At 44.2% G+C, this 22,488-nt stretch overlaps 2 protein-coding genes across 2 annotated transcripts in view; one reads left to right on the forward strand and one right to left on the reverse strand.

The window, feature by feature from the left end:
• Ncapd3 (non-SMC condensin II complex subunit D3) overlaps positions 1 to 18,751 on the forward strand; it is a 75,447-nt gene extending 56,696 nt beyond the window's left edge. The window contains exons 25-35 of the mRNA XM_059267544.1: positions 6,412 to 6,549; positions 6,784 to 6,917; positions 7,129 to 7,325; positions 9,634 to 9,744; positions 10,616 to 10,798; positions 11,377 to 11,534; positions 11,761 to 11,900; positions 12,952 to 13,029; positions 17,823 to 17,897; positions 17,986 to 18,046; positions 18,116 to 18,751. Coding sequence (XP_059123527.1) covers positions 6,412 to 6,549; positions 6,784 to 6,917; positions 7,129 to 7,325; positions 9,634 to 9,744; positions 10,616 to 10,798; positions 11,377 to 11,534; positions 11,761 to 11,900; positions 12,952 to 13,029; positions 17,823 to 17,897; positions 17,986 to 18,046; positions 18,116 to 18,224 — 1,384 coding nt within the window. The 3' untranslated portion in view covers positions 18,225 to 18,751. The remainder of the gene's footprint in view (positions 1 to 6,411; positions 6,550 to 6,783; positions 6,918 to 7,128; positions 7,326 to 9,633; positions 9,745 to 10,615; positions 10,799 to 11,376; positions 11,535 to 11,760; positions 11,901 to 12,951; positions 13,030 to 17,822; positions 17,898 to 17,985; positions 18,047 to 18,115) is intronic.
• A 2,234-nt stretch (positions 18,752 to 20,985) lies between these two features.
• The window catches only part of Jam3 (junctional adhesion molecule 3), a 56,830-nt gene continuing 55,327 nt past the window's right edge, over positions 20,986 to 22,488 (reverse strand). The window contains exons 7-9 of the mRNA XM_059267543.1: positions 22,349 to 22,478; positions 22,213 to 22,267; positions 20,986 to 21,964 (exon numbers count right to left, since the gene is read on the reverse strand). Of these exons, the coding sequence (XP_059123526.1) occupies positions 21,929 to 21,964; positions 22,213 to 22,267; positions 22,349 to 22,478 (221 nt within the window). The 3' untranslated portion in view covers positions 20,986 to 21,928. The remainder of the gene's footprint in view (positions 21,965 to 22,212; positions 22,268 to 22,348; positions 22,479 to 22,488) is intronic.

Genomic DNA, 22,488 nt, shown 5'->3' on the forward strand with positions numbered 1-22,488 from the left:
TAGGAAACAGAGCAAGTATCAACTGATATAGGAAAAGTGGAATAACACCCCACATCCCATCTGACCACCATGGATTAAAACTTGATATCAACAACAGAAATAGCAGAAAATAAACAAACTAAGAAAACTGAAAACTCACTACTGAATAAAAATTGAACCAAGAAATCAAGAAGGAAATTACAAACTTTAGAACTGAAGGAAAATGAGAACACAGCATACCCGAACCTATGGGAAACAGTTCTAAGAGGCAAGTTCATAGCACCAAGTGCCTGCATAGAAAACTGGAGAGATTGTGTAACTTAACAACAAACCTGAAAGCTCTAGGAAAAAGAAAGGGAGGAAGGAAAAAGAATTGCTCAGACACAGTGAGTGGGGAGAAATGGATAAACACGTCTGGAGTTTCAGGGCAGAATCAATGAAATAGAAACAAAACATAATAACAAAATCAATGAAATGAAGAGTTGGTTCTTTGAGAAAATCAACAAGATTGACAAGCTCTTAGCCAAATTAACCAAAAGATGGAGAGAGAAGGTCCACCTTAATAAAATTAGAGCTGAAAGGGGAAATATTACAGCAGACACTGAGGAAATTCAGAGAATCCTAAGGATATATTTTAACCTGTGTTCCACCATACTGGAAAAGGTAAAAGAAATGAATCAGTTTCTTGATATATATGGCCTAAATCAAGATGAAATAGACATTTTAAACAGACCCATGACCCCTAGTGAAACAGCAATAATTTAAAAATCTCCCAACACAAAAAAGCCCAGGGCCAAATGGATTCAGTGCAGAATTCTACCAGACCTTCAAAGAAGAACTAATGCTAATACTCCTTAAATTATTCTGCAAAATAAAAACTGACAGAACACTACTACCTAATTTTAGCTACTATTAACCTGATACTCAAAACACACAGGTGTGTGTATCCCTTATGAACCTAGATGCATAAATTCTCAATAAAATACTTGTAAACCAAATTTAAGAAGACATAAAAAAATTATCGACCATGATCAAGTTGGCTTCATTCCAAAGAAGAAGGAATGATTCAAAATATATGTCAATAAATATAATCCACCACATAAACAGACTGAAAGACAAAAACCATATGATCATCTCATTTGCTAAAGAAAAAGCCTTTGATAAAATCCAATATCCCTTCATGGTAAAAGTCCAGGAGAGGCTAGGAATACAAGGGACATACCTCAACATAATAAAGACTATTTAGAGCAAGCCACAGCCAGCATCATCCTAAACAGAGAGAAACTCTAAACATTTCCAGTAAAATCAGGAACCAAAAAAAGATTGTCTGTTCTGTCCATTCCTATTCAATATAGTACTTGAAATCTTAGCTAGAGCAGTAAGACAACTGAAGGAGACCAAGGGATACAAATAGGAAAGGAAGAAGTCAATGTATCCTTATTGCAGATATGATTTTATACATAAATATCCTCAGAGACTCCACTAGGAAACTTCTACAGCTGATAAACACTTCAGCAAAGTATTAGGACATGAAATTAACAGAAAAATCAGTAGCCTTCCTGTTTACCAATGGCAGACTGAGAAAGAGAGAAAGGAAAGAGTACCTTTTACAATAGCCTCAACCAAACAAGGTAAAGACTTGTATAATAAAAACTTTTAAGACACAGAAGAAAGAAATTGAAGAAGGCATCAGGAGGTGGAAAGATCTCACATGTTCACGGATCAGGAATATTAATGTGAAAATGGCATCCTACTAAAGCCAGTCTACAAATTCAGTGCAGTCCCCATCAAAACTTCAACACAATTCTTCTAAGAAATTTAAAAAACAAAAAAACAATCTTCATGTCATATGGAAATACAAAAAACCGAGGACAGGCTCAATATTCAATAATGAAAGAACTGTTAGTACTATCACCATCCCAGATTTCAAATCGTATTACAGAGCAATAGTAATAAATAAAAGCATGGGATTGGCTTAAAAACAGACACAACAATCAGTGGAACCAAATTGAAGACAAATCCACATACCTGATTTTAATAAAGAAGCCAAAAATACATACTGGAGAAAAGACAATATATTCAACATATGGTGCCATTGAAACTGCATGGCAGCATATAAAAGAATGGAGATAGATCCATGTCTGTCTAACCCTGCACAAAACTCAATTCCAAATGCATCAGAGACCTCAACACAAGACCAAATACCCTGAATCTGACAGACAAGAAAGTGGGTAATGAGCTTGAACTCATTGACCCAGGAAAGGACTTTTTGAACAGGACATAGGCATTAAAACTAATAGTTAATAAATGTGACCCTATGGAGCTGAAAAGCTTCTTTATGGCAAAGGATATATCATTCAAGCAAAATGACAGCATATGATAGAGGGTTAGTGTCTAGAATATACAAAGAACAAAAAAAAACCCTGAACATCAAAAAAGAAATCTCACTTTTAAAATGGAGTACAGAACAAATCAAGACAGTTCTCAAAAGATAAAACACAAATGACAGAGAAACATAAGAAATGTTCAGAATTCTTAGCCATTAGAGAAATGCAAGTTAAAATTGCTTTGCGATTTCATCTTCCCGCAGTCAGAATGGCCAAGAGCCAATGACAGCTGATGCTGTTGAGGATGTATGTGGGGAAAGGGGAATACTTACTTATTGCCGATGGGGGTGCAAACTGGTTTAGCCACTATGAAAGTCAACGTGGAGGTTCCTTGGGAAGCTGAGAATTGTTATACTTCAAGATCCAGCAATACCTTTCTTAGGCATAAACCCAAAAGACTGCGGAGATACTTACTCACGCATCTTCATTGCTGCTCTATTTCTAATAGCCAGAAATTGGAAACACCTAGATGTCCATCAAGTGATGAATCAATAATGAAACTGTGGTACATTTACACAATGGAACATTATTCAGCTGTTGAGAAAAATAAAATTATGAATTTGGCAGGTAAGTGGGTAGAGCTAGAAGCAATCATCCCAAGTGAGGTTAACCCGGACCCAAAAAGGCAAATATAGCATGTTACCTCTTACATGTGGCTGTTAGCTTTTAAGTTTTCAGTATGTTTGCTACCACCTGAATAACCACAGAGGTTAGGATGGCAAGGGAGCAGGGATGAGGGGATTTCCCAAAAAGGGGGATAGAATATAGTACTGTGGAGTGTGTGCATCAGTCCTGTATCTGGAAGACACTGTTTCCATGAAGTCGTCCATGGCTTCTGGCTCTTGCAAATTGGAATAGAATAGAAGAATTAACTGGGAAAAGGGATGAGAGAGAAGGATAAAGGAAGGAATTGAGGAGGAACAGCTAACACTGAAGGCCTTTTGGAAAGCCATATGGAAACCTACTGCTGTAGAAGCTTCCTAAAATATACTCACGGAGTCCCTATACTATAGGGGAGACAATGCCCAAACTAGATCCCTTATGCCAAGTAAAACCTCCAGTTCCAGGAATGGGTTACATCTTATTGAGTCATTGGCTAAAGGGATCCCTTGGGCTTCCTTAAACATCACAGACATAACATTACCTTAAACATTACCAAGGCTATTGATTGCTCGTCACATCCTAATGGTAAGACCCTATTGCTAAGGACACTTAGAATTGTCACTGAGCATGGAAAAATCCAGCTGGTACTGAATTAGAAGCTTCACTTCTGCTGGCCCACATTCATGGTACTGGAAGGTACTCTGCATGCTACCAGAGGATAAAAGTAATCAATATCTTTCTGTATGCCGTGAATATGTGTTGCTCTGAGTGGTTGATAAATAAAGCCATTTGGCCTATGGCAGGGCAGGATGGAGCCAAGCAGGAATATCCAAGGGAGAGAGTGAAAGGAGAGGCAGAGAAGACGCCATCCCACCATCCAGGGAGCAGCATGTAATAGCACATAGGTAACGCCACAGAACGTGTGGCAAAACATAGGTTAATAGAAATGGGTTAATTTAAGTTATAAGAGCTAACTAGTAAGAAGCCTGAGCCATAGGCCATATAATTTACTATTAAGGCTTTGAATGATTATTTTATAAGCGGCTGCAGGACCGTGTGCGAGAGAGATTTGTCTAGACTGCATGGCGCTATACAAGTATCAATCAGCTATGAACCCTACAACCTACGGTGGCCTGCCTGCAAGATAGACTGGTGCGGTAGTGACACAAATGTTTGGGAGTAGCTAATCACTTTTTAAAAACTGGATTTAAGGCCCACTACATGAAATGAAACCCATACCTCACACTGCTAGAGTGGCCAGGAACCTGAGACTAGTTAGCTAGTGGGCCTAGTGGAAAAGCTAATACTGTTACTCTGCTAAAGAAAGATAGGAATAAAATGACTGTGTGACACAGTGCTACCCCCACAGAGCATGCCTCACTCAACCCTCATCAGAGAAGTTTCTTCTTGCAGTAGATGATGGTTAACACAGAGACCCACAACTAGACGGTGCAGAGAGTGAGAGACTTGGGAATACTATCCTAATACAGTCCTAATTGGGATGTCTTCATCAAACCCTATCCCCTCAAGGCTCAGGCACCATGTGGAAGAGGAGGGAGAAAGATTGTAAGAGCCAGATGTGGTGGGTGACTTCAAGGAAACAGTGTCTTCCTCACACAGCAGGACTGATGTACACATGAACGCACAGAGACTTGACAGCGTGCACGAGAACTGCATAGGTTCGAGTCACACAGCATCCTAGCACTGAGAAGGGGAAGTGGACACAAAATCCCAGCCCTAACCAACCATCTCTTGGCAATTGACACCTGCTGGGAGAGAGAAAATCAGTTTTCTCCAATGGAGTGTCACCGGGTATATCATCTGCACTCCAGGGCAGGCCCCATCCTCAGGAGTAGTTGGCCAACACAAAACAAACTCCATCTTCTGTTTTGTGGCCTTTTGTTAATTTTGTCGTATTATCTTACCGTTTTTTAGACAGGCAGAAGAAATAACTTGATGTTTGGTTGGTCAGGAAGTAAGAAGGATCTGCAGGAGTTGGGAGAGGGGAGTAACTGATCAAAATATATTGTATGAAACAGTTATGTTGTGCTTGGCACCATTTTTTAAAACTATTTCTTTTAATAATAAAAGTTATCCTGATACCTTATTTCCTAGGCAGTACCTGATTGTCCTTTGCAGAATTTTTAAAAACTAAGCTTTTTAGCATCATGGTTTCTGAGCTCCCTGTTCTGAATTTTAATTGATATGCACGATTCAAACTAGCTTGCTTCTCAGCCTGAGAAATACAACTAGAAGAAATCAGTTTCCTGCAAAGTCCTAATGCCTTCCAAAGCCAAGTGCAAAACATTATACTCATCCTTGTCTCTGCTCTCCAGAAGGGGGCTGGCTGGTGCTCCTGAGGAGGTGGGAATCATGGCTGAGCTATATGGTGAAACTAAAACTCCATCTTGACAAAGTGAACCTTAGCAAGCCCCGCCTCACCTGGGTTGGCCCTGTAGCAAGTCTTGGTGTTTGCTCACTCACTGCTGTGATAACACAGAAATGGTCAGGTAGGCTGCAGGTGACAGTTGGGCTTTGGAAACCAGTAGGCTTTGTTTTGTATTTTGTTTTGGTGGTCCTAAGTGGTGTTTATTAAAGGTGCAGCATTGTATGCAGGTATGCTGAAAGGCTTCCAGGTGTGGAGCCACAGGTGATAGGAGAGTGCCCGGAACTTCTTGGTGGTTCCAAAGCTCAGTGACAGTCATTAATTCTCTGGAGAGTACTTGTCTTCCTAGCCCAAAGCATGAAGCTCTTATTACCACTGCTCTTATGGAAAGTTTCAGGTATTCAAATGGGGTTGTGTTCATTATTGTGGCCAGCAACTTGAAGTTGGAGTATAAAGACCATGTGTTCATTTTCGGGTAACCATTATCATTGCATTAGACCTGAGGACCCAGGCCTCTGCTTGAAGGAGTTTTAGGAAAGTTGTTTTGTTTTGTTTTGTTTTCTATTAGAAGTAGAGCTAGATAGTACCGTTTGATTTGAGTTTTGAAATAAAAGCAGATAGAGCAGAGTGGAGAGATGGTTCTGCAGGTAAGAGCACTGCTTTTGCAGAGGACACAGTTCTGTTCCTCATCGGGTGCCTCACAACGTGGAACTCCAGCCCCAGGGAATTCAAAGCCCCTTTGCTGGCCTCCACAAGCTGGGCATCTGCAACATGTGGCCATACCCCAGCACACAATCACACACATAATTAAAAGTAATGAATCTTAGCGGTAAGTAAAACCTGGTAGAGAAAGCATTCACGCGGCCCTTAGCTTTGAAATGAAATATTGAGCAAGGACAGACAAAGCGTGTAGCATTCTTCACTTGCTTGAGCCGATGAGGCCGTTTGTTGGGATGTATTTTGAATTCTGTGCTTTACTGTCTGGCAGAGTTCTTGGCATATCTGTAGACTGACAGTGAGTAGTAAGTGGGTCTCCTTTGCCTCTCTCCTTGGCAGCCTTGGGGAGTTTTGCCTGGCTCACTTGTTGCTGAAGAGGAACCCTACCATGTTTTTCCAGCACTTCATTGAGTGTATATTCCACTTCAACAGCTATGAGAAGCATGCACAGTACAACAAGTTTTCCCAGTCAGAGAGGTGAGTGAGCCGCTGGGGTAAGCACATCTCATGTCTCGGGACGAGCTGTGGTCAGGCTCCAGAGGTGCGGCTGTGTCCTGCAGAGGTTGGACACGGACACTCACCTGCTGTCTGCTGCAGTGGTCATTAGCTTCCTTGGCACAATGACAGAAGAAAGCTCAGTCAGTGTCCCTGTACTTAGACCTCGTCACCTGTCCCCACACAGTGCAGTGACCTTGTCTTGTTCTGCCACAGAGGGAAGCGGCTGTTTTTGCTAAAGGGGAAGACAAACAAGGAGAAGCGCATGAGAATCTACAAGTTCCTTCTTGAGCACTTCACAGACGAGCAGCGGTTCAATGTCACTTCCAAAATCTGCCTTAGTATTTTGGGTATGTCTGGTGCATTTGGGGTAAATGTGTCCTTAAAATGCTGATAGCACAGCAGGTCTGTATGGAAGACACGTCCTTTTTGTCCTTCTTAGCATCAGTTATGTCTCTTAGGACCCCATCCCCACCTCCCGTCACAGCCCAGACTTGTCCTAGTTCTGTGAATACCGTTTCCCAAAGGCTTTCTCAGAAACCGCTCCCTGTGCTCTCTCAGCCTGCTTCACTGACGGCATCTTGCCCCTGGACATGGAGGCCAGCGAGTTGCTCTCAGATACCTTTGACATCCTCAGCTCAAAGGAGATCAAGCTGTTGGCAATGAGAGCTCAAGCGTGCAAGGACCTCCTGGAGGACGATGACATGGCTCTGGCAAATGTGGTCATGCAGGAAGCCCAGATGAAGATCATCTCTCAGGTGTGTGCACACTCTGCTGCTCCAGTGGGGGTTGTGAACCTGAGTCCTCGAGCCGTTCTTTCCAGTGGCTTTCTGGGTGGTTGTGATTCTGAAGTCTCTGCCTCTAGCCACGTATGGCTCCTTCCATGACTCTGAATGTGTCTACTTGCCTGCCTGATGTGCCATGGTGTCTCACATTCACTGGCAGAACTGAATTAATCATTTCTCCTTGTTTGGTTTCTTCTCCCAGTCTTTCAGAGGGAAAGGAAAGGAACAATTATATACCAAAGGTTCCTTTTTAGAGAATTTGTGCTGCAGCCAAAGGCAGAACAGGAGTCTGGCATGCCAAGGATGTGTTTGGGTTAACCAAGAGTGTCAAATTAGAAATTCAGTGCCTGGGAAGGCCTGGTTACCACACCCCTCAGCAGGCTCCATGGTCTTGTACCTAGCTTGAAAGTCTGGTTTATATTTCCTACCTGATCCCTGGAGTCTTTTGATTCCAAAGGATTTTGATTACATCCAGTTTTGCAGATCTTGTCTCTCTTGCCTTTCCAATGGTTGTTTCTTTAAGCCTGTGCCATTTCCTATCAGGACCCTTCCTGTGTCTGGTTCTTCTCTTGCAGGACATGTACTACCCTGCTGTCAAAACAGTCTTTCTTAAGCACAATTATTCTCTGCAAAATATATTGAAAATGGCTGTTGAGACAGCAAGGAACTTCTGGGGGGTGGGTTGTGAATGATCTGTGCTATTGAACACTTAGTACTTTGTGAACACTCGTGGAACTTTTCTCTTAAAATTGATCAATGTGGGGGCTGGATCAGTTAAGAGCACTTGCTGTTCAGTTCCCTGCACCTACGTGGTAACTCACAATGGCCTTAACTTGGGTTCCAGGGAATATGATGCACTTCTGATTTCTGTGGGCTCCTGTATGCATGAGGTACACACACATGAACTCAGGCACACATACATACACAAAATAAATACTTACTTTTTAAAAATCCGTAAATGTATCAGATATTATATAATTTTAAGCTACCTTGGTGGTATCCTGTCACCTTCTGGATAAAATCTGGATTCTCAAAGACATGGAAAACTGCCTGCCCTCACCTTGTTCCTTCCCTCTCTCAGAACCTCAGATGTGTTCTGTTCCATGCCTTTGGCACTGGTTCTTCTGTATCCACACAAACTGCCGTTGGTCCATCCTAATCCCCACACATGTAAAGCATCATCGGAAAGAATCCTCCGGTGCACATTCTTGCCTGCTCATCTTCCCCAGGTTTCCTTCCTCTACATCAGTTCCCTGTCTCCTGCAGTCGCCATCTCCTGCCATTTGTCACAACACACACTGGTTTGGAAGCGATATGAACACAGAGAGTATGCTTGACAATACTTGTCGACTGCATTTAGACCACATTTAAGGAAGTTCCCAAACTTACCGTATGTTCAGATGCATGTTCGTTTACCAGCTTGTGTATTCCTCTTCTTGTTACCCTGTTTCATGGACTCTGACCCAAAGCTTCAGGAATGAGTGGTGTACATGCAAGAAACACTGTTAGCTGTAAATGAAAGATAGATTACATGTTAGCATCAGAAAGAGAAATCTTACATGTGTGGGGTAATATAGTGAATTATCTTTAATTCTAAGATTTAATGCACAGGCTCTCGGTTACTGATTATTTAAATCACATACTGTTTGTTTGTTTGTTTGTTTGTTTGTTTTTAAAAGTCATCTTACTGTGTGGCTCAGGTTGGTCTCAAACTCTTGAGCTTCCATCCTCAGGCTCCTAAGTGCAGATGCTCTGCAGCCCAGACCACCACGCTAGCACATCACAGAGTTACATATGCATATAGAAAGGTACACACAAAACAAACAAACAGAACTGGCCATCTTAATGCTTACCCAACCAGAGATCATTGCCTTTTTACACACAAGATTATAATCTGTCTCTTTGGAAGTCAGCATGAACAGATTACCTTTCAAAAGGAAGGGTGTAGGTTAGAGCCAGGGCCAAGGTTCCATCAGGGTTGCGTGGAGATTGGAACTTTTTGTCAAGTTCCTCATCGTATTTCTTACTCCTTGTTCTCACTTAGAACATGTAAGTAGTGTTAATATGCATTCTGCTGTACAAGCCTGCATGTACTGTGGCGCCGCTTACAGTCTGAGAACAAGCTGGACATAGACCCTCTTCATTCCCAGTATCCTGGTCAAATGGCAGACAGGCCTCTGCAGTCTGCTAGGTTTGGTGTACTTAGAGAAGTGGACCAAGGAAAAGTTATTTTTCAGATGTGTGTGTGTGTCTAAAGCATGCTTTTGTTGTGTTCCTGCAGGTTCAAAAGAAGAATTTCATAGAGAATATTATTCCAATCATCACCTCCCTGAAGACTGTGCTGGAGAAAAACAAGATCCCTGCTTTGCGGGAACTCATGAACTACCTCAGGGTAAATGAGGAGCTTGCCCTGTGAGCTTTTCCTCCCCAGCCCCACTGCAGGCTCATTGTTTAGTCTAGACAGTGGATGAGAAGAACTCAGAATGCTAGGAAACCTAGTCTGTGTAGAAACATACCGCCAGGCTGGCCTGTGACTGCCGAGGACTTTGAGGTACTGAAGCGTTTGGCCAGAGGCACTGCTGAGGTTGCTCCTGGTTCTCAGGCAGCTGAGTTTTTAAAGCACACGTTCCTGTTCTGAACCCCTATACCCTTCCTTGGGAATAAGTTCAATCTGAAAATCTTTTTAACCAAAGCTGAGGACAGGACACTCTCCTAGTCCATCTTGTAAGGAAGAGATGGAAATTGGTCGGCAGGCTTGATGTTGGGTGTTTGCTTTTATGGGCAGGAAGTCATGGGCCTTTGGCAGGATCACACACACAGGGATGGGGTGTTACCTTGAAGCAACTCCTGTTCCTGGGCTGTCTGTAAAGCAGGGGACCATGAGAAGGTGCCCTAGGAAAGCTGGAATGTGTTTGCCTGCAGAACAGACCTAAGCAAGACCTCATGCCTTTGACCAAAAAAAATTCAAAAAGAAATGGCACATTTTCTTCTTTAATTTAGCAGCTATTAACTAATGACCCACATCATGGTCACCTGCTTAGGCGGTCAGTGTTTCCTCAGGAAATGCCCTTGTGCTTAGGAACCTATCAATTGGTGTAATGGGGTGCTGATAGTTTATTGCTGCTGTGGAGATAAGGTTTACTGTGTAGCTTGAGCTCGACTGGAACTCAGGATCCTCTGGTCTCACCTGCCCTGCACCACACCAGAGAAGACCTCACTGTTCGATCAGAAAGGTACTAAAGGATGCTCTGGATCTGTTTCAGGAGGTGATGCAGGACTACCGAGATGAAATCAAAGATTTCTTCGCGGTTGACAAACAACTGGCCTCTGAACTTGAGTATGACATGAAGAAGTACAATGAACAGTTGGCCCAGGAGCAGGCTCTGACCGAACATGCCGATGTGAGCAGAGTGGCCGAAGGCGGTGACAGAGCGCAGGCCGTGCAGGTAGGAGAGGCCACCTTAGGCTCCCCAGCTCTCTAGTCTGCTGTTGGCCGTCATTTTTCCTTGCATTCCTCAAAATTCTAGCTGTAACCCGAGACTGGAGCTGAGCTTTGGCCTTGTTCCTTGCTGGCCAATGTGTTACCTGTGACAGACACACCAGTAGCTCAAGGGTTCTTTCTCCAGGCCCTGTCAGGGGACGTTGCCTGGAAAGCTGTGGTAATCATGAATGTGAGCTGCAGTAGGTCCCCTGGCAGAGCACACGTACGTGACCTCTGATTTCTGGAGCCACCTCCACCTCCGTCTCTCCATGTCTTCTGCATTGACTCTGCGCGGCAGAGCTTACTGTCTGGGAGGGCATTTCTGGGTGTAGCTTTTGCTCACATTCCTCTGCCTAAGGAGTCCAAGCAGATATGCTGTATTAAAAGAAAGACAGACCTGCCTGCCGCAGCATCTGTGTGAGGCCATTTGCTGATAGTTCCGTTTTAAAGGGAAGGTTGTAGTTGCCCTTGTCCAGGGTGAAAGTGGATTGCCTGGGCACTTCTCGTAGCCCATGATGATATTCTTGTTCACTCCTGGAATAGGGTGCTCCTGACTTACAAGCTGTACCTGCTGCTGCTGACCAGGAAAACGTTAATGTGTCTTCGGCCAACAGCCGGACTTCAGCACCTGGGTCCAGCTTCACACCAACTTTGTCTCCCATATCTGAAAATGGGCCTCTGAAGATGATGCCCAATGCCAGGTAGGGAGCCCCCTGAGACGGCAGCGGCCTGCGTCTCTCATGGTATTTTCATAGCCATCTCTTCATTCCCCCCAGGCTCAACCTGAACTGTCTCATCATACCACATGCTTCCCTGAGAGACTGGAAGGAGGGTGGTGAACAGTCTATCCGAAAGGAGGTGGGTGGGAACTGATGCCTCCATGGTGGTCTGCACTCGGAGTCAGTGTCTGGGATCTTGTCTCCCTAGGTCCATGTCCCTGAGTACCATCGCAATCCTGAATTCAGTCAAGAAAGCTGTAGCATCGAAGAGCAGGAATCACAGTCGAAGCTTAGGGGCACTGCCTTTCAGTGTAGAGTCTGGAAGCCCAGAAAAACCCCAGAGCCATGGTAAGCCTTAAGGTTGGCACCAGATAGACTGAGCGCAGCTCAAAAAGCGATCATATGTCTCATTCCTCTTAAAATCTTCTCTTTAGTTCAACCTCCACCTCACCCCCAAGACAGGGTTTCTCTGTGTAGTCCTGGTTGTCCTGGAACTCACTCTGTAGACCAGGCTGGCCTCGAACTCACAGAGATCCACCTGCCTTTGCCTCTCAAGTGCTGGGATTAAAGGTGTGTGCCACCACCGCCCAGCTTAAAATGTTTTCTGTTGTCCTTGAATAGCATTAATTGGAGATTAGGATTAAGATTGAGCACATTTCCTGTTCTAAGGGATTTTGAAAATGTGGTGTTAATAAAGCCACCTCTGCTAACATACATGTGCTTTATTTATGAATGGGTTCTTACCGTGTGTTGCTTTATAACTTGCTTCATCTACACACCTGTAAGACACACAGTGAAGCTGCCTCCATGAGCGTTTCTGAACTCTTGTCTAGTGGCTTTATAGCATTCCATCTTAAACTGGAAGTCCTGGGCCTTCAGTTGCTGCCCTACTCTTTCAATTTTTTATGTAAATGACACAGTAAAATGTCCTTGTAAATAGTCTTATATTCGAAATTATTTCCAGAGGCAAAGAACAAAATCTTTAAAATCCTCAGGCTGGGTTTGGTGGTCTGCACCTATAATCTAGTACTTAGGAGGATGGGGCAGGAGGACTGCCATGATTTTCAGGCCAACCTGGGCTACAGAGTGAGACTTTATCTCCAAAATAATAACAATAATAAATAATTTAAACATACATATGCAAAAATAATACTGGTATTTTGCCAAACTGTCAAAAATGTAAAAATAGTATGATTTTGCTTTCTACTTCCTTGATTGGTTTGAGTGTGGACACTGGAGCCTTAACATTTATTTTGCATTGCTTTTGTAATTTCCGTGGCCTGTTTGAATGTCACTTGAAACGTAGGGAATTTTAACTTTTCACATGTAGTTCGTTTTCTTTTTCTGTATGATGCTGCTTTGGGATTTTGCACTGATAGATTTTTCTCTTCTGTCTTAGCAGCTTCCTTAAGCATGGAGCAAGAGTCCGATAGAGCTGTCAGACATGTAACTAAACGGGCAATCAGCACCCCAGAGAGTAAGTAACTAATTGGAAGAGGATAATTTTTCGGTCCTTCCCTACAGTTGTCATAGTAACACCAGTGGTAAAACTTCCATTATAAGATAGTCCTTGTAATTGGCGTTGATGCTCACTGCGTTACTGTCCAAACTGCGTGTTTCATGGCGATTGCCCTTACTGGATGGAGGATTTACTGAACTGTAAGCACTCAGCCCAGTGCTGCATTCATTAGCTCAGTTAAACATCACAACAACCTGAGGGGGATTCTGGGCAATCACTGCGAACCAAGGGACGATAGGTCAGGTCACAGCCCAAAAGTGACATTACGGAGGTAGCCCTCTGCTGCTCTGGGAGTATTGGGAGGTGCTGTCTGATTTGCTCTGGGCTGTGGTCAGAGGTTGGTACTGCATGTACCTTGTGTGCTCTGGGGCTCTGCCTGGTGCACACCAAGACTGCTGGTTCACACTCCATCTATACCAAGAGTCTGTGTGTCTCCTCACTTCCTATTGTGTGTGTGTCCCTGATGTCCTAAGTCAGAACAGTTAGCTTCTTATTCTCCCAAACCTAATGAAAACTCTTACTTCGAGAGAATTATTATCCAGGTAGAAGACCCTTACCTAAAGTGCTTGGCATCTGAAGTGTTTACAATTTCAGATATCTTGAAACTTCCAATTCCAAGATTTTGGAATATTTGCATATATTTAATGAGATATCTATGGAATGGGACCCAAGTTTAAACACACAATTCATGTATGTCTCATATATACCCCAAACGTATAGCCTGGACTGGTTTTATATAATACGTCTAGTGTGCCTGAGTTTTGACTGTTACCATCATGTGAGGTCATTTATTTTCCACTTTGACTTTGTGTTGCACTGAAATCATTCAGATTTTAGGTCATTTCCAATTTCCACATTTTAAGATTGGTGGTGTTCAGCTGGTCCTATGGAGACCACCGCTGCCTGCCGTGCACACTCTGGTTCCTGAGAGCCTGCTCGGTGTGCCCTCCTTCCCTTGCCCCGGCTGTGCATGCCAGGGTGCCTGTGTCAAGCCACTCTCGATTGCCTGAGGCCCGCAACTCCAAGTCCCCAGCCAGAATGCCCCTTTGCTGGCTCTTCATTCTGACTAGAGGCCTCAGACCTCTCCACTGCATCCCATACTTCATCCTGTCTGTCCTTGCTGGTTTTGGGAAGCTGCTTTACTCCTGCCTCTATGAGGCCAGCCACAGAGCCCTGGGATACATAATAGAGACCTGTTCAAAACCCCATATTGTGACCTCTGTGCCCCTCTAGGCCTGTCTCTCAGCTTGGTTTCTGTGACAGCGAGATGAGAACAGAGCTTCCATTCTGTGCGGCAGTGATGAGACATTCATGCCTTCAGCCCATGTACTTTCCCGGCATACCTCCTGGATTCTGGCTACTTGCCATTCTGTTAATTTATGGTGCTGTGGTGTCTTAAAATACATAAGAGGTTATAGGTCATTGTCATGCAGGAGCCTCTTTTAAAGGAGATTACTAATGATCAGAATTCCTGCCATACTTTTCCTTAGGTAACAACTAGATCGTGGCAGTTTTTGACATTAAGACAGTAATTTTGACTTGTTGGGTACCAGCAGGTATGACGTTAGATATGCAAAACTGTCCTCCTCTTACAGAGAGAAGTTTTTATGTTCAGTGTTCTGGCTCAGGGGAACAAAATGCTTCTATTCTGGCAGTAAGGTACCATATGCTATAGAAGCAGAGCACATGTACCTCATTTCAGCTCTGTGTATCCCATGAGTCCCTGATGTCAATCTTGAGTTGGTTTCCTGGCAGCCTGTGTTGCTTAGCAGTGAAATCTGGCATGGTGCACTAATGCTGCTCTAGTTTGCATGTGTGGACTCAGCTTTGATGGGAAATCAAACTTGGGTGTCACCGGGTCAGGACACTGCTTGTTCTTTCTCTGGCTGCTGGTGCAGTTTCTGCCCATCTATATTTTGAACCAGGAAGGAATGCTGGGAGAATTTTCAAACCATGCACTGATGCTTTCAGCATGATTTATAAATCCCACCCTGACCTGGCATCCTACCCAGCCCTTTTCTTGACGGTAACCATCCATTCTGATGAGGTTGGTATCTGGTCTCATTTCAGTTACGATTCACATTTCCCCGGTGGCTGGGGATACAGCACATTCTTTCCGGGTATCTACTGGCCACATGTACTTTGAGAACTCGTTGGATTAATGTGCCTACTTACCCGCTGGATTTTGTTCTTCGGAATTATTCAATTCTGATACTGTGGCTGTTAACTTCACCAGAGGAACAGCAAAGGTTTTGCCTGCTCCATAGGTTGTCCCTTCGCTCTGTTGTTTCCTTTGCTGGGTAGAGCTTTGAGATTGAGTTGATGAATCCCATTTCTTAGGTCTTGCTGTCATTTCTTGGGTTCCTGGAAGTCTATTCAGAAAGGCATTGCCCATGATTGTATCTTGAACGTTTTCCCATGTTGCCTCTAGCATTTAAAAGTCTTACATTGAGGCCTTTGACCCATTTCCAGATGGTTTTTGCCAAGCGTGAAAAGGATTTCGTTTTACTGTTCTGTTGGTAGAGCCTGGTTTCCTTGTGCTGTTTACTGTTGAAGAGATGGGGATTTCCCTTCATTTTAAGGCACCTTTGTTGAAAATCAAGTGGCTCCAGCTGTCTAGGTTGGTGTCCCCGAGCTGTGACAGCCCTGCCACTGCACTGGGTCTAGGTAGCATGAATCAGGTATTGTCGCTACTCCAGTGTTGCTCTCTCTGCTTGAGCTCTGCTTTGGCTCTTTAGGGGTCTTTTGTGCTTCTGTGTGAATTTTAGAATTGTTTTTTCCCATTTCTGTAACTATCAATGGAATTTTGATAGTCATTGAATCTGTATTTATCCATTTTCATGATGTGAATTCTCGTGATCCATAAACACGGGAAATCCTATCTTTGGTTGTGAATCTAGCCCTTTAATAGCTGAGCTAGCCATCTCTTTATTGCACACAGGAAGTCTTTCTTCCTTCAGCATTTTATAGATATCATTGTAGAGGTGTGTCTCTCCCCTGCCGCCCCACCCCCACCCCATTTCATTAGACGTTCCTAGGTTCTGTTTTTGGCCACTGTGAATGGAATTGTTTTCCTGCGATCTCATTCCGCCTTTGATTCTGAGCAGTGTGCACCAGAGCTGTGTGAGCCACCCAGGATGCATATAGGCTTCCAGCTGGGAGAGTCAGTGTGTGAGGCAGGGGTGGGTGGGGTGGGGTGTACACATGATTCCTTTGACAGTGCAGGTAGACCTTCCCAGGACAGAAACAAGCAGCCCTGTACTGCTTGATGGTAGTAGCAAGAGATGGGATTCTCTGCCAGTGTGTTAGCAGGGCTGGAGTAGCCGTCAGTGGCACAGCACTGCAGTGGATGTTAGCATGTTTCCATCCATGAAGGTTCACTGTATGCTCCTTACCAGATGAGAGAATGTGGGAAATGTGAGCTCTGGAGCAAGCCTCACACGTGCCCATAGGAATGCAGCATGTGGACCCAGGCCTGCTCCCTCTTAGTTTTTAACAGCTTAGGCTGGTACACAGGGCACCAAGACTATAGCTGTAGGACTCAGGGATGGGGCAATGTGTCATGGGTAGGTAGAGGTGACAGACAGGCTAGGGCCTGCTGAAGAAAGGTCATCCACATGCCCAAGGGACACATGTAGATTGCACCAAGTTTCTGAGTTTATAAAGTTAGCTTGGGGCTAGCTCAAACTGGTAGATTTTAGGTTTTCTTTGATAGACAGAGCCCCATCAAGATACCTAACCAGGACACTAACTTTACCTGTTCTTTAAATCAGCATGACTCCAGTAACAGGAATTATAGCTAATAAATTATTTCTTTGGCACTTAACTTGTACCAGATACTGTGTTAAAACACTTGACATCTCACCAGGCAGTGGAGGTGCACACCTCTAATCCCAGCACTGGGGAGGCAGAGCCAGGCAGATCTCTGTGAGTTTGAGGCCAACCTGGTCTACAAAGCAAGATCCAGGACAGGCACCAAAAACTACACAGAGAAACCCTGTCTTGAAAAAACAAAACAAAAAAACACTTTACATCTCATATAAACTGACTATGAATGACTTGAATTTCTGCTGGTGAAAGAGCCAGAACACAATCCAAGTCTACTTCGTGTTTCTAAGTGTGAGCTAGAGGCTGAGGAGGCCTTCAAGGTCAGGCACGCACCATGAAAGATCAAGTGTATGGGGCGTGTCGGACTGAGATATGTGTGGTGAGCAAGGACAGGAACAAGGAAGAAGAGAGTGGACAGGGTGGTCACTGACTCCGTGTGGAGATGTAGCCTGGGGTGCTGGCCAGTTAAAGCTTTAGAGGACCACATAGCAATCCTTCCAATGTATTGGAACAAGGAAGAAACGCCATGGGGCAAAAGCAATGTGCTTTGACATCTCCTTAGGAAATAGAGGTGAGAAACATAGGAAATGGAGAGAGAGAAGCAGGAGGGAAGCTGAGGGTCACCTCCATCTGGGCCGTCCCTGAAGGAAGATAGGAGCCGGGAGGAGGAGCTGCAGGGGTGTGAAGAATGAAGGCCCTGGTGGAAAGAGGAAGTCAGCAGATAGAGACTGAGGGTGTCTCAGTCTGGGTACAGTCCTGAAGCAGACGGAAGCTCTTGATGAGTGGCTGCCACTTGTGTGTGAGGTAGAGGCGAGGAATGAAAACCAGAGTAGAGAGAAGTCGATGGCTAAGTCACTGAGCTCCCTGCATTTGATGTCTGTGTATCACTGAATTCTTACAAACACCGTTTCCCCGTTATCCAGAGTCCATCAATGAAGTCACATTTGGAGCAGGGGTCAGTTACATAGGGACACCAGCAACTCTGCATTTTACCAAAGGTAAGTTCTGGGTTTTCTCTATCAGGTCATCCAGTGCCTCTGGTGTTCTGGAAGAAACTAAATTTCTTTGTGTTTGACTCCTTTTCAGAGACAGTCGAAGCTCAAGATCAAGGAAATGACATCTTATGTTTATCGCTACCGGATAAATCGTAAGTTTTCTTGGGTGGGTATTTTTCTAGAGCTTTTTCTTTTCATTGACTGTACATTTTCTTCTCCAGGCCTCCACAGTCACCACAGTGGAATGTCAAGTCTCTAGCCAGAAACAAGGGCAGCCCAAGATCTAGCAGGAGGTCCCTCCGCAAGACCCCCCTGAAGACAGCCAACTGAAACAGTGTGTGTCAGCAATAACTGAAGGCAGAGCCCTGCAGGGGCATTTACCATTACCGCGTGGAAGGGGAAAGGATGGTGTGGCGTGGTCTGCATGTGGAGAGACCTGCCTGTACAGCGCCAAGTGCTTTCATAGGATACCAACATGGCTTTGTTCAACTTGTGTATGGCTAACCAACCTTCCATATGTCTTTATGTTACTGCAGTTGAGATTTGTAAATATATAGAAAGATGACTTTTTTACAATAACATTAAGCTATTTAATATTGTGACGTTGTATTTTGAGTGTCAAACCTTCTGTGGTAAGTGACAATCTGGTCTTTAAGGAACACAATTTTGAAAGCAGCTTTCTTCTATATGACTCAAGTGTCTATAGTTTCTCTGAAGTCGTTATGATAGATATTTCCCCTTGGCTAATGGCAAAATTTTGACTGAAATATTTTTCTATTATTTATAATTGCAGATTTTATTAAAAGAGGTGTACAGTCTTACTAAAATGAAGTAATAAAGGTCAAATATAAATATAACCTCTTAGCATTTAGTATAATTTTTCTGGCTTTTGGGATAGGGCTTTATTGGTAGTCTTCTTAACATTGCATCAAGGCCTTACAAATACCTAATAAGATCAACTCTTTCCCATTATGGTTCATCTGCCCACCTGCCTTTGTTCCCATAAAAAGGAAACTTTCTGTTTCCCTAACAACAGACATCCCAGTAGTACTCTCGGTATAATCCTGCTTATGGATTATAAAAGGGCTTCTTGACCCTTAGAGTGGTGGTGGTACTGATATGTGACACTGCTAAGGACTGCTCCACAGTTGGGCATGACTTGTGTCTCTTGTGTTGGTACTTTTTCAGGAATCTGGAGAGATGGAAATGAATGTTCTGCTCTTTTGGAGACATGAGTCTCGCTGTATTGCTCAGCATGTTGAACTGGACTCATCCTTCTCTTGTTTCAGCCTCCTGAGTGGCAAGGACTACAGGCATGTTCTGCCATACCTGGCTAGTGCCACCCTCCTCCCACCCCATGCTAACCAGGACCAGGCAAGCCCTCTAGTACTGAACTACTCTCTGGCACCAGAATTACTGTTTGTAGTGTGCATGTGGTAGCTAGATCCGGGGATGGAGAACTGCTATATTCCGCCATCAAGAAGCTCTGACAGTTGGTGGGATAAGTGTCTAGCTGCTCTCGAGTGAACACTTGGCTGAGTACAGGTGCCGATTTCCTTATTGTGATGGGGCCTTTGCGGAGTATGTGCCTAACCAAATGCTAAGACTACAGGGTCAACTAATACAAAGAAAGAAGTGGTTTCGTTTGGTTTTTTAAAAGTTTTTATAAGTGAGTGAGTTTTAACAAATAACCAATTGCCGTTGTGTTAGTTTCAGTCTGTAACATGTATGAATAGCTTCAACATCAATAGCCAGAAAGCAGCCTCTTTTGGCTTTCTTCAGTCACATTCACATCCTACTGGGAAGTGAGCTCCTTCGGGCCATGTCTGCTTTCCAGGCTCACATGTTGTCCTGTCAGACTTAGTTCCCATGGCACTGTGAAAGAAGGCTTTAGGACATAAGAGTAAAAGAGGGAGCAACACGACCACCCTACCGCTGACAGCCACTGGAGGCCAGTGTGTTACTCTCCCACCCCATCAGCGTGGAAGCTCTCCTGCTCTACCAAGAGAAAGACAGAGGTAGAGGAGGGGTGAACTATCCAAGATGCAGAGGTAGAGGAACCAGGCTCCACTGGGCAGCCACAGAATTGCTGCCCTGCTGCTCTTGCTGGTGTCTTAGCACACAGCCTTCCACGTAAGAAAGAACCAGTGTGCTTCAAGTGTTCAGTAAAAAAAGGAAGAGAAGGGGAAAAAAAGACTGTAGACGTATAAGAAAATATTAAGATCACAAAGTGGCTAGCTTCTCCATAAAAACCTTTTGGGTGCAAGGTAGGATTAGGAACTCCTTTAGACGCTCCTGGCTTCAAACCACTTTACATCATGAGTCTAGCATGGTAAAGTGTTTGAGACCAAGAACGTCTGTTCCTAAAGAATAAAGGCTTTTGAATGGTGTTTCTAATGTCCCATAAAATGAGCAGTGTCTCAGGTAGATAAAAGATTTAAAATAAAAATTAGAAAACTGCTTTTGGTCAGGCATTTTCCTTTGCTCGCCCTCAGGCTTTGTACCCTGGCTGTACTTTCTGATAGTCTTCAAAGAGCTGGACACAACGGCTTGTCATGGAGGAGACAGCCTGCAGTGCTGAGACACTTTTATCACGACACAGAGGAACAGCAGAAGCTTTTTTAAATGTTACTGGAGTCCAGGTTCAGTTTCAAATTGCCTTTGGCCTTAGATGCACTTAACAACTAAACAAATAATTAAAATGAATTTTAAAAGCAAGTACACTGGCTTTGTCTTATGACCTATCCAAAACAGACTGGAGTTGTGCCACAGCACCCAAAGACTGGGATGCCACTGGTCACCAGCCTTCCTCAGCTTCCCACCTACGACCAGCAAGCATTGCACGGCCCAGCATACCATCAGTGAACATTTGAATCGGAGCAGAACTGAGGTCGGGGCTAGGCAGGCTGTAAGGGGAGGTTGCATCCCACATAAGTTAGTGACCATGAACAGTGACTTAACTAACCCCAGGAACCATCCAACTTGGTCTGCACGGTACCTGTGTGGGAGAAGGAAATCTCAAGGAAGAGGCCATTCAAAGCTAGCCCAGGAGACCCCAGGGTTTCTTAATGCAAAAAGATAGAAACATGACTCGGTTGGAATCCTTTAATGGTTTCCTAAGCAACAGTGGTAAGACAGTAAGTTTTCTTATGAAAAATGCTAAAACTTTTTGTCAACAAAGGAATGTTCAGCCAGCCTCCTTAAGAGAATTCCTTAAAAGACTTTATTACTGGTATTGAACACTAGTAGCCCAAGCCTTCTAACCGTAAGTTGAACTCTTAAAAAAATACGTTTTGAAACACTGTGTGGCAATATATTTACAGTTTATATAGAAATCTTCAATAATCAAAATACATCTTTAGCAAAAATTTAGAATGTTAAAATTTTATAAAATAAGCAAAATCAATAGAAAAGCGGACTTCAGTACCATTTCAGACTTAGCTTAAGACAGGTTCTAAATCCTGGCAGCTCTTGGGAACAAGAGTTCTCTGGGTAAGATCTCTCTCTCTTCAGCAAGCAATTTTACCTTTCTGGTTTGGGTTTTTATAAAATGCTGATCCAGACAGATTCTCCAGGAGGGACATGAAACTACGGGCCAGTCAACAGAGGCAACACGGTGGGTCGGGGTCCAGGGAGCAAGGCACTGCCTGAAAACCTTCGTGGGCACGTCAGGGGCGTGCTCACACAGCTGCCGCTGCAGCCCAGCCCTCAGCTTCTCACAGCCAGTGCTGTCCTGGCTGCTAAACACCCGGGGCAAAACCAGTCCAGAACAAGAGAACTGATGACGGAAAGGCCTTGAAGATCATCCTAACCCCCGTCAGGGGGTCGGGCTAGCAAAGGTCTAGGTTACTAGGCCCATCTCCAGGAGGGTTTCTTTTATTTCATGTGGCTTGTTAAAGAGCAAGGAAGGAATCAACTTTGGCCCAAACAAAAGGCTTCTGCATGGTAGCTCTGTCCAGGCGCCCTGAGCTCCCAGCAGCCCTTGGCCAGTCTCCCATAGAGGTATTTGCAAGTGCTCTCCCAGCGGTCAGGTCTCAGATAACAAAGGACGATTTGTGTCTGAAGTCACCCTGCAAAGGCAGCACAAAGAACCAGTCAGGGGCTTTTGTTGGGTGGTGTTGGAGACACACTGGTCAAACCATGTCCCCAAGAGAGGAAGCCGGGCAACTAAGCAGAGGAAAGCCTCACTCAGTAGTAAATGAACCCACAAGGAAGGAGTTATCAAGGAGCTCGGGTGCGCTGTGACTCCCCGTACCTTGAGATCTACTGGGTTTCCTGGCAGGACACGCCCAGACCACTGGGTTTTCTGCTCTCTTACCTCCTCATTTGTCCGAATGTAGTTAACTCCGTCATGCTTCCCTGGACTCTTATAACTGTAAACAGAAGAGGGCAGGTCAGTGGTGTGCCTATGTTAATGCAAGCCTGAATTTCACCTTCAGACAAGGCAGGCATACCTTTCTCCATCTTGTTTATTGTTGATGAAGCAGCCGCGTCTGTATGCACAGCAGATGGCCATTGTGATCAGAACAAGAACAATAAGGACAACCAGGACTCCGCCAATAATCCCAGCAATGTTCAGATCATCTACAGAAAG

The sequence above is a fragment of the Peromyscus eremicus genome, chromosome 7, assembly GCF_949786415.1.
Source record: "Peromyscus eremicus chromosome 7, PerEre_H2_v1, whole genome shotgun sequence".
NCBI lineage: Eukaryota > Metazoa > Chordata > Mammalia > Rodentia > Cricetidae > Peromyscus > Peromyscus eremicus.